At 35.7% G+C, this 13,777-nt stretch overlaps 2 protein-coding genes across 2 annotated transcripts; both read left to right on the top strand.

The window, feature by feature from the left end:
• Nucleotides 1-3,491: 3,491 nt before the first annotated feature.
• LOC139898257 (auxin response factor 19-like) lies at nt 3,492-10,307 on the top strand. The gene is made up of 13 exons (XM_071880988.1): nt 3,492-3,600; nt 5,005-5,103; nt 5,202-5,258; nt 5,348-5,503; nt 5,690-5,774; nt 5,867-5,957; nt 6,066-6,230; nt 6,307-6,429; nt 6,525-6,600; nt 6,739-6,880; nt 7,496-9,024; nt 9,122-9,312; nt 9,829-10,307. The coding sequence occupies exons 2-13, from the start codon at nt 5,017-5,019 to the stop codon at nt 9,965-9,967; spliced, it is 2,841 nt and encodes a 946-aa protein (XP_071737089.1). The 5' UTR covers nt 3,492-3,600; nt 5,005-5,016; the 3' UTR covers nt 9,968-10,307.
• An 885-nt stretch (nt 10,308-11,192) lies between these two features.
• LOC139901830 (pollen receptor-like kinase 4) lies at nt 11,193-13,554 on the top strand. Its single transcript, XM_071884503.1, has 3 exons — nt 11,193-11,853; nt 12,004-12,582; nt 12,953-13,554. The coding sequence occupies exons 1-3, from the start codon at nt 11,193-11,195 to the stop codon at nt 13,552-13,554; spliced, it is 1,842 nt and encodes a 613-aa protein (XP_071740604.1).
• The last annotated feature ends 223 nt before the right edge of the window (nt 13,555-13,777 follow it).

The following is a 13,777-nucleotide window of genomic DNA, read 5'->3' on the forward strand; positions in this document are numbered from 1 at the left end:
TCACGGCTTGTACTCTTGTAATTTTTAGACGTTTCTCATCAATAATTTGAACCACTTGGATTGTACTTTGTACTTTTTAGCTTTTTGGTCATTTGCGTCTTCAATTCGTCAAATCTGTCTTTTGTCTTCACTTTTATTATTTAAATGAATATCACTTGTAAATAGAACAATTGCAACTAAAAGCTTGTCTTTCTTGAGGGATAATGCTATGAAATATATGTTCGTTTTTAGCATTATCAGAGAGCTTTGAAGATTTGACTCTCTTGCATGCTTCAACTCTAATTCATCAGAAAATCACAAGATCATAATTCATATATATTTATGTGATTAGCAATAGAAGTTCTACGATCTCATAGATTGTAGAACTGTTGTAAACTTACTATCAAATTACTATCTTTGTGAGTTTACTTAGTGTTGTATTATCCTTTGAATTGTCCTAGGATTTTCATCACTAAAAGGGTGAGTCTTGTACTTTGTAACTAGAAGCATACGCTAGCTTAGCTATCATCTTCCTTAAAGGGAACTAGGAAGTTGATTAATTCCATTGGGGATTAATAGTTGGCCAAGGTGAAGACAAGTTGATCTAAGTTAGAGGTAATCTTTCAAAGGGATAAGAAGATTAGGTTTGTTGTCTACAAAGAGTACAAGACTTGTAAATTGGATCTCCAACGGGTTTGGAGAAAAAGCTTAGTGAAGCAAAACTCCCGATTAGTGAATCGGGGAGTGTATTAAGGTGGATTAGTTAACATCCATCCGAACCACTATAAATCCTTGTGTTTATGTTCTTTACTTTACTTTCCGCATTACTTCAAACATAAACACTACACACATTGAATTTGAGTTGATTAAGTTGATCAAGGATTGATCAAATCTTGTTGATCATCGAAAAAGTTATAAAAATTGTATTAAGTAAATATTCACCCCCCTCTAGTTGCTTACAGAAGGAATGATTGCAGCAGCCGTTATTTGCGTTGGAATTGACATCATCCTCGTAATTATTTTTGTTTGTATATATGTGCTCAATCCGGAGACGCTTTGACTTTTGCCCACTCTCTATGCTTGTAGACCCCTGAACTTCCATGGGAATTTATTTTTCACCGAAGAAATTTTCCCCGACCGCAACTCCGACATCTTTTCGGTCATCAATTCCAGCTGAAAAGTCATTTACAATAATATTTTCCTCTTTATCATCAAGGGGGTTACGAGAGCCGTCGTCTAAAAAACTTTTTCAAGCGGTAGAGTAGGTCTTATCCTCGTCGCAACCTGAGTTACCTCCATTGTGATTTCAAGAATGTCCTTTACGTACTCTACGACATGGACATAAAAGAAACATCTGTTATCAACGATTAATTTCACCGTTCCCCTCATAATTTCTGGATCCCAGATCTTGATCGGAACGATTAGACTTTGATTCCCTTCCACCTTACAATTTCTTGTGTCTAGAACTTTACCCACCATCCGACTATGGGTCTGAATGAGCTTTCCTTCCAACATGATGTTGGAACACTACTGATAGATAACCACATTAGCCTACACGTGGAGCCATGTGTCGTATACCAGTACTTGAGATTTGTTAGCCAATTTCGTACGCAATGATCCTCGTTGTCCATTATTGTATTTGCATGATTTGGTTCATCGAAAATCATCATAAGCTCCATTGCTCCCAAGTATTTGATGTTGAATCCTTTAATGTCTTCTGATGCGCGTAACTCCCTAAAAAGTTTCACGTTTTCTAACTTTTGACTTCCCTAATCATTGCATGCTCTAGTAATTTTCTGTTGATATGATCACCTCTGATCGTAACCGTTCTCTTCTTTTGTTTCTCTTTCCAATCTTGTTTAGTGTTACCATTTGGTTGTGACTTAACAACGTTACCTTTTACAATCCATAAACTTGCTTTGAAACGTGACGGTTGGTGATTGTTTAGGTTTGGGAATGTTGAGCCCTTGGTGATAATGTTTGTGAGCTCCTTCATTGCTTTGCCTAGGCTTTTGGTTTCTATCCTAGACCTTGTAAGCTTTGAGTGGTAACCCCTAGCATTCATATTATTTAAGGTTTTGATAACCTATCTTCATTAGAGACCCGAATATCAGTATACCGTACGAATCAAACCACAAAATATTTTTCAATCTTTTCGAAGGTGGAACAAACACTTCTTTTAGTGTTCCATATTTCTTGAAAACCCTTTAGAGATTAGTGTTGTTCCAAGCCTCCGGAAAATTGAAAAATATGAATGATGTGACATTACATCCAAAGAATCCGGGGTTCTTAGTAGCATTGTCATGTTGTGCCTTCCGATCTCCATCCATGCCCGCCGTTGTGTGATTGCTACTTCACGAGCCCTTGGTGTCGCCTCTTTTGCTTCCGGTTGTCGCTCTCACTCCTCTCACCATTAACCCTAAACTATTAAAGTTGAGATATTGACAACTAAAACATTTATTTATATATCAATATAATTATACTGTAATATGTAATATTTTTATTTTTTTTTAATTTATTTTAATAGAAATTGAAACTCAAGTTTATATTTTATTTTACGACTAAAGTTTAATACCTGTAGTTTAAGTTTATAGTTTATCAAACAAAATACCAAAAAAGAAACTGTAACAAGTCTCACGGTTATCAAAATCATTGAAAAATCAAATCAAATTTTTTGTTAAGACAAACCTATTTTTTTTTATCTAAACAAGAAAGCATTGAATGACAACAAGAAACATTATTTAAAACAAGTTAATTAAAGTCCACACAATTCCCTCAAAAGTAAATTTAATGTAAAAGCCTTGATATATTAATTTTAACCACCGGTTAAACTAATACCTCAAATTACTAAATTACCCTTTTGTCAACCTTGAAAGACCCCCTTTCTTCTTCTTTGTGTAATCAGTCCCCACCTATACATACACAAAAACCTTTATATACTTACACCCTAAAAAAACAAAAAAAAAACAATAAAATAAAAACAGAGAGTGGGGGCAAAGGTGCAGCGTTTGGTCTCTGCAATACTCAGCAAACTCTCCTTTTTTAAAGTGTCTCCGGTCTTCTTCCTGTCCCCTCTTTCCATTTCCACCTTTTTCATTTTTTTAACTTTATTTTTTCATTTTCCGGTAACATTCGCCGGAAACCACCACTCTCCGCCACATTCACTGTTAATAATCTAACACCGATGTTACTCTGATATGCTGTATTCTCTTCTTTCATTAATTTTCATATATAAACAATAATCGCTGATCCGGATTTACTTCAATGAAGACTCCGGCGAACGTTACCGGATCTATTTTAACGACGGATAATCCAGGCGAAGGTAAGATTTAACATATTCTCCGTATATACCTCATTTTTTGATTAAATAAATTAATTAAATAATCTTCAATTAACTAATCAGCAAGCTGTTGTTATTAACGATCTCCGTCAACAACAATAAGTGTATGTATATATTTATATCACTATAATGAATCTGATAAATATAAATAATAAATATAATACACAGAGAAGAAGACTGTAATAAATCCGGAGCTATGGCAAACGTGCGCCGGACCTCTGGTGAATTTACCGGCGGCCGGAACTCATGTTGTTTATTTTCCTCAAGGTCACAGCGAACAGGTTATTAGTATTTTATATTTAAATTTTATACAGTACTAAATTGCATCTTTATCTTTATGAGCTGCTATATTACGCATTCTCTCTATTAACGTGCGCTGCAACCTGATCATCCTTTTTACACTATAGTTTGTGTTTTTTTTGTGTTCATATGTTATATCATGTTTATTTTATTTTATGTTTGGTTAGAAATTTGTGTAATAATTTTTTTTCCAGGGACTTGTACCGTACAAGTTGGTTATGCTGTATGCCACCGAATTTTGATTTGGTTTGGCGGTGGTTAGAATTTGGACCAAAATGGTTGTACGGTACAAACGTGTAATGCGAGGCAATAATTTATTATTTATGGTTTTGTATATGTTATTCGAATTCGAATTGGTAAAAACTTTGATTTGATTTCATGTTTTTGAAAATAAAAGAATTTGTTATATAATGAAATAAAAACAAATTTAAAATCTGCTGCTAAAGTGCGCCTGCCATGGTGATGGTTGGTGGAAGAAGAGAATCTCTTTGTGCAAATTCCCTTTAGAATTTGCTTTCTTTAAAGCCTTTTATGATGAAAAATGCATAAATCTTTTAGTGAGTTGTTATTTTTATTTTTTCATGATCATTGCAAAGGTGTCTTGTGGGACCTACTACATTATTATTTGCATTAAACAGAATTGTTTTGACTATATTACTTGTGTACTATCATAAGTTTTTTGATTTAGATAGATAAGTTGATTATATTGATTTAGGACCCCTGTTAAAGGCCATTTTAAATATTATAAGTAAACACACGTATTTCGAAAGTAACGTTTTGAATTAGAAGTTACCATAATTCAGGGACAAACAAGAAAAATAGAGATAAAGTGCAGACTAATTTGCACTGATGACAAGGACATTCATATAAAATAAGAATTTTAATATTTTTATTTTTAACAAGTGAAGTATAAGTCATTGTTATAGAATTAATGATTATGTTATGTTGTACTACTAGTAACTAGTAATAGTAATACGGTTGCAACTTAAATAAAATATTTCTATATGTGATATGTGATATCATTATACTTTTGTGGCAATATGAACCCACCATGTTAAAAGCGTTATAGTCGAATATGTGTGATTGCCATTTTATGGTAAAACTAGAATAGTACCTATCAAAAGTGGTTGGCTCATTTTAATCCAATTAGAAATATATAAAAAATTAAATGTAAGCTTATTTCTTTATCGAACATAAATGACATTTTTATTCATTTGTTATACCGAAACACTAGTAAATTTAGTATTTTTGTCGGTTATTCGGTAGCACAAGTCTTTATACATATTGTAGTATTATTTTTTGTTACAATGTTATTACTATACCTACTGCTGTTCCTACGGGTGAAATATATAGTTAAACATTTTTGCGATTATATGTGCGTACAGGTTGCAGCATCAATGAAAAAGGATGTGGATGCACAAATTCCAAACTATTCAAATCTCCAATCAAAGTTGTTATGCATCCTTCATACTGTCACGTTGCATGTACGGAATTTATTATCAATAATGAATTAATTCTTATTATAATTTTTTTGAACAGCGAATAAGTTCTTATTAAGTGATTTCTTTGTATTATATTTTAGGCTGACCCTGAAACAGATGAAGTGTACGCTCAGATGACACTCCAGCCTGTTCCTTCGGTATATGCATGAATAATGAATATGTGGTAACTCGTTATATACGTTTCTAGATTAGTAATTTAACAAGTTGATGTTTTTATTGTGTGTAGTTTGATAAAGAAGCATTATTGAGGTCAGATTTTTCAACGAAAATAAATAAGCCTCAAACGCAATTTTTTTGCAAAACGTTGACTGCGAGTGACACAAGCACTCATGGAGGATTCTCTGTTCCTCGTCGAGCAGCTGAAAAGATATTCCCTCCTCTGGTAAGCCAGATTTCGTACCATGTAAATTGGTTTAATCATAGAGGTGTCAAAACGGGCGGGGCGGGTAACAGGTCAAAATGATTACAATCGATAGGTGAACTAACCTATCTATAAGTTAATTAGCAGAATTATTTGCCTATGCTTATTTCCTTATAATCTTTATCTTATTGTTTTACGTTTATGTAGGATTTTTCAATGCAACCACCGGTGCAAGAGCTTGTAGCTAGGGATTTGCATGATACCCAATGGACATTTCGTCATATATATCGCGGTTAGTTTATAATATTTTTCATAAAGTCAAATACTCATGAACTTTATTATTAGCAAATTTGGTGTTAATAATGTTCTCCAACTTAAATTCAGGGCAACCAAAACGTCACTTGCTCACAACTGGTTGGAGCCTATTTGTTAGTGGAAAAAGGCTATTTGCTGGCGACTCGGTCCTGTTTATTAGGTAATTTCACTAAATACAAAGTAATAATATTTATATTTATATAACTATTAGATATTAGAAATGAGATTAGAAAATTATCAAGTATTAAATTTGTTTGGCATATACTAGGGATGAGAATCAGCAGCTTCTATTGGGTATTAGACGAGCTAATAGACAGCCGACCAATTTATCGTCATCAGTTTTATCGAGTGATAGTATGCATATCGGAATCTTGGCTGCTGCGGCCCATGCAGCTGCAAACAACAGTCCTTTCACCGTCTTTTATAATCCAAGGTATATTAATAATTATTTAAAAAATTGACATATATATTTACCAACAATTTCATATGTGTTAAATTCTTCAAAACAGGGCTAGTCCTTCTGAATTCGTTATCCCGCTAGCCAAGTACTACAAATCAGTATGCAGTAACCAAATATCTCTCGGGATGCGTTTCCGGATGATGTTTGAAACCGAAGAGTCAGGAACAAGAAGGTAAGACCATTAATCTTATAAAATGCTACATGTTCTTCATCTTTTGTGCCCTAAATTTTATCTCGAATCATAATGTAAATTTGTGTAAATTGCAGGTATATGGGTACAATTACAGGCATAAGTGATCTGGACCCCGTTAGATGGAAGAACTCACAATGGCGAAACCTACAGGTACATTTATTATCTGACCTGCTTAACAAAAAACACAAGCCAAATCAGCTCATTCGTATGTAATGGGTTGAAATCGCCAGATGTGTTATGAATACTGCGTTTTGCTCATTGGTACTAACCGATTTATTATGCGAGTAGATTGGGTGGGATGAGTCGACTGGCGGGGAAAGGCGTACTCGTGTTTCCGTTTGGGAGATCGAACCCGTAACCGCTCCATTTTTCATCTGCCCCACACCTCCATTTTACCGACCAAAGCGTCCAAGGCAACCAGGAATGCCAGGTATGTTGATTAACTCATAATATTTAATTTATACTTTAATTTACAACCAATGTTGCATAACTCAGAATTACTCGATGAGTACTCGGTCAAACCCAGTCGAAACTCAGTCAAACTCGGCCAAAACTTGGTATTACTCGAAAAATTGGTCAAAACTGGTCAAAATAGGTTAACGTTGGTCAAAGTCAAACTTGGTCAACATAGGAAAGTACTCCCCGAGTTGCCTGAGTACTCCTTAAAAAGTCCCATCCAAGTACTCCCCGAGTAGCGATTTTTGCAACCTTGTGTACAACTTATAAGGCTTATTATTTTATTACAATAGATTAAGTAACAGAATTATCAAAGTTTGACTAGAATAAGAATAATAATAATTCCATTTTATGCAAACTTTATGGTATTGTCCGGTCCCCATCATACAATCATAAAAAATTGCATAAAAAGCCACAATGCCTTTTGGGATATATTTTACTGTTGTTCTGTCATATTCATTTTTTGACCAACTTGAACAGCAGTAACTTTTAAGTCAACAATAGATTATTACTGTCAGGAAAAAGTAAAAAAATAAAAAAAAAAAATCTTTTAACTTCTCATAATCATTTGAGCTATAAAAATGTACAGATGACGAATCAGCTGATCTCGACAATTTATTTAAAAGAACCATGCCTTGGCTCGGTGAAGATATGGCACCAAAAGATCCTGGTCTAAGTTTAGTCCAATGGATGAACATGCAGCAAAGCTCATCACTTTCTAACCCAGTACAACCCAATTATTTGAACCCATTATCCGGATCCGTTTTGCAACATTACGGAGCACCTCAAATGCTTACTCAAAACAACTTACAGTTCAATGGTCAAAGGTCAACACAGATTGATCAACTACAAAAGATGCCACAAACCGCCACCATGAGCCCATTAGCCTCAATGATGCAGCCTCAGCAACCGTTAACCGACCCAAGTCAGCAACTTATGAGACAGAATTTGACCAGTCAAACAATGCCTCAAAACCAAACTCAGTCCCAAAACCTTCCTCAGAATTTGTCAATGCAGAATCATCATCTATACAAAACAGTAGTTAGTCAGAGCCAGAGTCCAAGTCAAAGTCAAAGTCAAAGTCAACAAAACAACTTGTTGCCACCTCAGTTTTCAGATCAACAAGTTAGTCATCAACAGTTACAGATGTCTGATAATCAAATTCCTCTTCAACTTTTACAGAAGCTTCATCAACAACAACAATCACTTATGGGTCAACAATCTGCAACACAACAGTCACAAGATCAGCAGAAACCGTTGATTGACGTTGGTCAAAGTCAAAGTTTCTCGAGGTCAATGTCAACAAGTCAAACACTGGACACGAGTCAAGCTCCGGGCACACCAGTGTCTCAACAGATGTCAAGAAACATTAGCCAAGGGAATATGCGGTTTTCCCATCTTTCTAACCAACCGAAACTTTACCCGACCAATCAGATTTCGACAAATGGCAACAGCTTATTGACCGGGACTGTAGGTCAATCTGTGATCACGGACGATGTTCCGTCATGTTCCACCTCACCTTCGACTAATAATTGCCCAACGATGGTTCCATCAATGATAAATTCTGTTCATTTAATGAATAATGGTGTAGAAAATGGCAACTTTGTTAAAGGTTCTCCATCGATCAACGTTTCAAAAGGTCAAAGTCAACGGTTTTTGTCCCCCATGACATATTTGAATAATGTTAACGGGACCCACATGGAATTTTTGGATAGTTCATCTTCAGCTACATCAATTTGTGTACCTCAAAACGATAATCATATGCATCAGAACCAGAATCAGTCTTCGAATTCTCAACCAGCAATTCAAGATGATGAAGTTCAAGATATTCCATACGGAGTCAACAACATTGACAACCCTTTAGGGATGCCATCAATGATTCTTGACACGTTGACCACAAAAGGAATGGTGGGGTCCAGTAAAGATTTTGAAAATAATCTCAGCCCAGAAGGCATGAATCAGCTTGAACTCTCGTCATCAATGGTTTCTCAATCGTTTGGAGTACCCGATATGCCCTTCAACCCAATTGACCCCACCTTAGATGACAGCGCGTTGTTGAACACCGATATGTGGGCTCCACCTCCACAGCAGTTTCAACGATTGCGGACATATACCAAGGTTTTATTTTTAGTCACTTATTATGATTATGATCATGAGTAATGAGTATTGTGGGAGTCAACTTTGTGGGACTTACATATTGATTTTGTACATGTAGGTTTACAAACGCGGAGCAGTTGGAAGATCGATTGATATTTCTGCTTATTCAGGTTACGAGGAGCTTAAACAAGATCTGGCTCGAAGGTTCGGCATCGAGGGTCAACTAGAGGATCGACAACGAGTCGGTTGGAAGCTTGTTTACGTGGATCATGAGAAAGATGTTCTTCTAGTGGGAGATGACCCTTGGGAGTATGTCCATTTTCTTTCGTCTATTTGGGCAAAAATTTTCCCTTTTTATATCCTTTATCTTTATGCTATATTATACCTTGCAAACGGGCCAGGCTCGGTCAGTTTGGGTAACGGGTCAAACGGTATTGGGTTAAAATGTTTCATGGGTCAAACGGGTCAATTTTTTAAACAAGGTCCAAATGGGTCAAATTGGGTCGGTTTGGGTAACGGGTCAAAACGGTTTTGGGTTGAGATGTGTCATGGGTAAAACGGGTCAGATTTTAAACAGGTCCAAATGGGTCAAATTGGGTCGGGTTGGGTAACGGGTCATAATGGTCTTAGGTTAAAATGTGTCATGGGTCAAACGGTCAGTTTTTTAATCTGGTCTAAATGGGTCAAATTGGGTCGGGTTGGGTAACACGTTGAAACGGGTCTATATGCGTGAAAAAGTTTGTCAATAACAGGTTGTCTTCATCTAATTTGTCTTCATCTACACATTATATAGCGGCTATATATATATATGATTTTGTGTTACAGAGAGTTTGTGAGCTGTGTTCGGTGCATCAAAATCTTGTCGCCTCAAGAAGTTCAACAGATGAGTTTGGATGGAGATTGTGGTGGAGGAAGTGTTCTTCCGAATCAAGATTGCAGCAGCTCGGATGGCGGAAACGTTTAAAAAGAATCGTGTTATAACTTATAGTTAGGAATTTGTTGTTACCTAAGTTAACTATGGGATCCTGTTGTTTGGCGGTTATTTAGCCATTAAAAGGGTTTGTTCTCCTATACAGTTTCTCTGATGCAGCTTCAAAAACAGGCTGAATTTGAGAAGAATGAAAGGAAGAGCAGTGCTAGAGAAAATGTAGTTTTTATTTATTGGTTTCAGAAGGTAAATTGGACTCGAATGATAATTGTTTCATCATAGTGCTACAAAATGTTGTAATCTAGGTAGAGAGAATTGAGAGTGTATAGATGTGTAGACTTTTGTGTTGAAAGAAGCCTAATTAACGATAAATGTTCAATGCTTTTTTAATTGTTTGTTTAAAAACATTATGTCATTCAGGGTTGTTTATCGGGTCAATTATTTAAGATTACTCGGTTCGATTTGTTCAGTTTTCTGAAAATGAATTGAAAATCTAATTTGAATTCATTTTGATTCAGTTAAAACTGAAAAACTAAAAATATCATAACATAACCAAAACAATCATAAAAAATGATTTTAATTTAATTTTGAAATCGATTCGCGGTGGATATATTAACCATTTTAACATTTATAAAACTAGTTATGGATGTGAATTATTAATTTGAAATAAGTCAAAAAAGTATTTCAACTTTTAAATTGGGACATATCGAGTATTTTGAGTATATCATTAGTTGAATACGATATTTAGTTTAACCAAATTCAAAAAGGTAATATCGAAAATCAAACCCATTCGGGCTAAACTGTTTGAATTCATTTTTCGGTTTAACCAATTCTAAAAAGTAAAAACGAAAATCTAACTGAAAAAAATCGAATTCAGATATTTGAATTCAAATTCAGTTTATTATTCTTTTGGGTTTGGTTTAACATTAAACTATTTGAAAATATAATATTGAACACATTCTGTTTTTTTTATACTACGAGTAATTTTAAGCTTTTCACTATGCTTGAAAAACTAGAGGCAATACGTATAAATCTCATAGCTATCCTTGTATGAGCCAATTGTACCTCTTCATTTTTGTTACCAGCTTTTTTTCAATCTTTCTCCCTAAAATCCCCATTTCTCATCAAAATCTCATTCACCCTTGCCCTTTTTCATGCCCACAAGAACCCAATTCATCTTCAAGATTTTCGAACCCACCCGCACGAGCCATTGTTGTCAATTCTCTTCATTGTCTCCAGTGGGTGAGCCTCCGTCATTGTCATGACGGCGGCTCAAGCCCATTCGAGTCTGCACCACCTCCTTTATCTTTTCGCATTTCTTTCCTTCATGAAACAAGGAAATAGTTTAGACAACGACACCCTTATCGAGTTAAAGAATTCGCTTATAAACGGAGATAAGTTAACCACTTGGGACCCATTAACCGCACCATGCGATGGCAATGAACCCATTTGGGAAGGTATTCTTTGTGCCAATGACACAATTTGGGGTATTCGACTAGAAGGAAAAGAACTTGGTGGTAACATTGATACGGAAATCTTGACGAAATTGCCATTTTTGATTACAATAAGCTTTCAAAACAATAGTTTGGAAGGTCAATTTCCTGAATTTAAAAGGTTACATAGATTGAGAAGTATTTTCTTGACAACCAACAAGTTTTCAAAAACAATTCCGATGGACGCTTTTAATGGGATGAAGAGGCTTAAGAAGGTTTATTTGGCTAACAATGATTTCGAAGGTCAAATACCTTCGTCGTTGACTACATTACCAAAACTAAGAGATTTAATGCTTGAAAACAATCGATTCGAGGGTGCAATTCCTAAGTTCGTGAGCAATTACTTAACCAATGTAAACTTCGCAAACAATAATCTAAGCGGTCATGTCCCTCAACGCCTTCAAAAGTTTCCTAAAAGCCAATTTTCGGGTGAGTTACTTTGAAAGCTGACATATATGTAATCTTTTCTAGCTCCTTGCCAGTTGTTTTCATAAAATTCGCCGTTCAAAAAAGTAAAATAAACGTTACAAAAGACTAATTCTTGTAACTTTTTTATTATTATTATATGTTGATGATTAGGTAACGGCGAGTTTTGTGGGCCATCGTTTGGAGAGTGCAAGGCGATGATCACCACCGCCATGATCATCATGGTAGCATTGGTGTTGGTTGCTGCCCTTGTAGCGATTAGTGCAGCTATTTGTATCCTGCAACAATCTAGTTCATCTTCAAAAGATGATCTTCAAGTACTCCCCTACAAAACGGGTGTTTCATCTAACCATGATCAAATGGAGCAAGGTGTTGGTAAAACCACAGTTACTGCCAACAACGTTGACTTGTCTCTGACGTTAAATTTCTTGAAAGACGACACGGAAAAGTTTGACTTGGCGGATTTGTTGAAAGCATCCGCAGTGATCCTTGGTGGTGGGGTGTTTGGATCGAGTTATAAGACGACTATCACCCGCCAAAAAGTGCTAGTTGTGAAGAGATACAATCAAATGAATAATGTTACAGAAGATGAGTTTTTCAAGCATATGAGAAGATTAGGAAAGGTGGATCACCCGAATTTGGCGCCGGTTATCGCTTTTTATTATCGAAAAGAAGAGAAACTATTTGTTACAAACTATTTTGAAAACATCAGTTTGGCCGTTCATCTTCACGGTATAATAGCTTTCGTAAACATGATAATTTGAAGTGACAAGATGACAGGTTCGGGTAATGGGTCAAAACAGATTCAGGTTGCAATGGGTCAAGTTTGTGCTTAAGTACCCATACACACTTATGTCACATTTCTAAATTTCTTTTATTATTAAAAATCAACAATGCATTCAACCCATTCTACTCACGACACGTTCCATTATACTTCAATTAGAATTTGACCCATTTGAGATAAAACACCATTATACTTCAATTAGAATTTGACCCGTTTGAGATAAACAGACCCATATGGACACCATCCAAAGTTCCACTTCTGATCGTATTCATATGCATGGTGTTATCACAATTTAATGGTGATAAAAATTTCTTTCAGGAAGTCGGTCCGCAACACGAAAACTAGATTGGCCTACTCGATTGAAGATTGTGAAAGGTATAGCAAGAGGTCTTCTACACCTTTACGACAAGCTACCAAGCCTAATTGCACCTCACGGGCACCTCAAATCGTCAAACGTTTTACTGAATCGTGATTTCGAGTCACTCCTCACAGACTACAGTTTAGCTCCTATAACCAACCAAGAACACGCACGAGATGTCATGATCGCCTATAAATCACCAGAATACAAGAATCAAGGCCGCATAACAAAAAAGACGGATGTATGGAGTTTAGGAGTGTTGATTCTAGAGATCATGACTGGTAAGTTTCCTGCGAACACGTTACATCAAAGCAAAGGTGGTGACGTTGAGTTCATAAAGTTTGTAGACTCGATGTTGAAAGAGGAGGTGACGATCGACATGTTTGATAAAGAAATAGGAGCGTTTAACGAGCATAATGAAGAGGAAATGTTGAAATTGTTGAACATAGGGTTGAGTTGTTGCGAACCGGATGTAGAAAAGAGGTGGGACATTAGAGAAGTTGTTGATAGGATAGAGAAGGTAAAAGAAACGAGCGAAAACGATGACAACAAAGAAAGTTAATGACACAAAAATGGAATATACAACTTTGTTGTTGTTCATCTATCACCATTGAAGGTGATAAATCCATGGTTTAAGATAGCAATGTTTGATGAATCTAAAGGTATCTTCCATGGAGTTTTGGATCTAAAGTGAAAGATTACTTTGTTCCCTTCCTTCTTTCTTTGGCCTTTTAAAGGTTTAAAGAGTTGTTGGCCCAAGAATGTGGTGGAAATTCAAGAAGGTT

The sequence above is a fragment of the Rutidosis leptorrhynchoides genome, chromosome 3, assembly GCF_046630445.1.
Source record: "Rutidosis leptorrhynchoides isolate AG116_Rl617_1_P2 chromosome 3, CSIRO_AGI_Rlap_v1, whole genome shotgun sequence".
Taxonomy (NCBI): Eukaryota; Viridiplantae; Streptophyta; class Magnoliopsida; order Asterales; family Asteraceae; genus Rutidosis; species Rutidosis leptorrhynchoides.

Bases quoted from the DNA above. Each gene is read 5' to 3' on its own strand.
- LOC139898257 (XM_071880988.1), top strand. From the start codon at position 5,017: ATGAAAAAGGATGTGGATGCACAAATTCCAAACTATTCAAATCTCCAA. The intron at 5,504-5,689 runs GTAAGCCAGATT...ACGTTTATGTAG, and splicing joins AAAAGATATTCCCTCCTCTG to GATTTTTCAATGCAACCACC. The intron at 9,025-9,121 runs GTTTTATTTTTA...TTGTACATGTAG, and splicing joins GATTGCGGACATATACCAAG to GTTTACAAACGCGGAGCAGT.
- LOC139901830 (XM_071884503.1), top strand. From the start codon at position 11,193: ATGACGGCGGCTCAAGCCCATTCGAGTCTGCACCACCTCCTTTATCTT. The intron at 11,854-12,003 runs GTGAGTTACTTT...GTTGATGATTAG, and splicing joins TCCTAAAAGCCAATTTTCGG to GTAACGGCGAGTTTTGTGGG. The intron at 12,583-12,952 runs GTATAATAGCTT...AATTTCTTTCAG, and splicing joins TTTGGCCGTTCATCTTCACG to GAAGTCGGTCCGCAACACGA.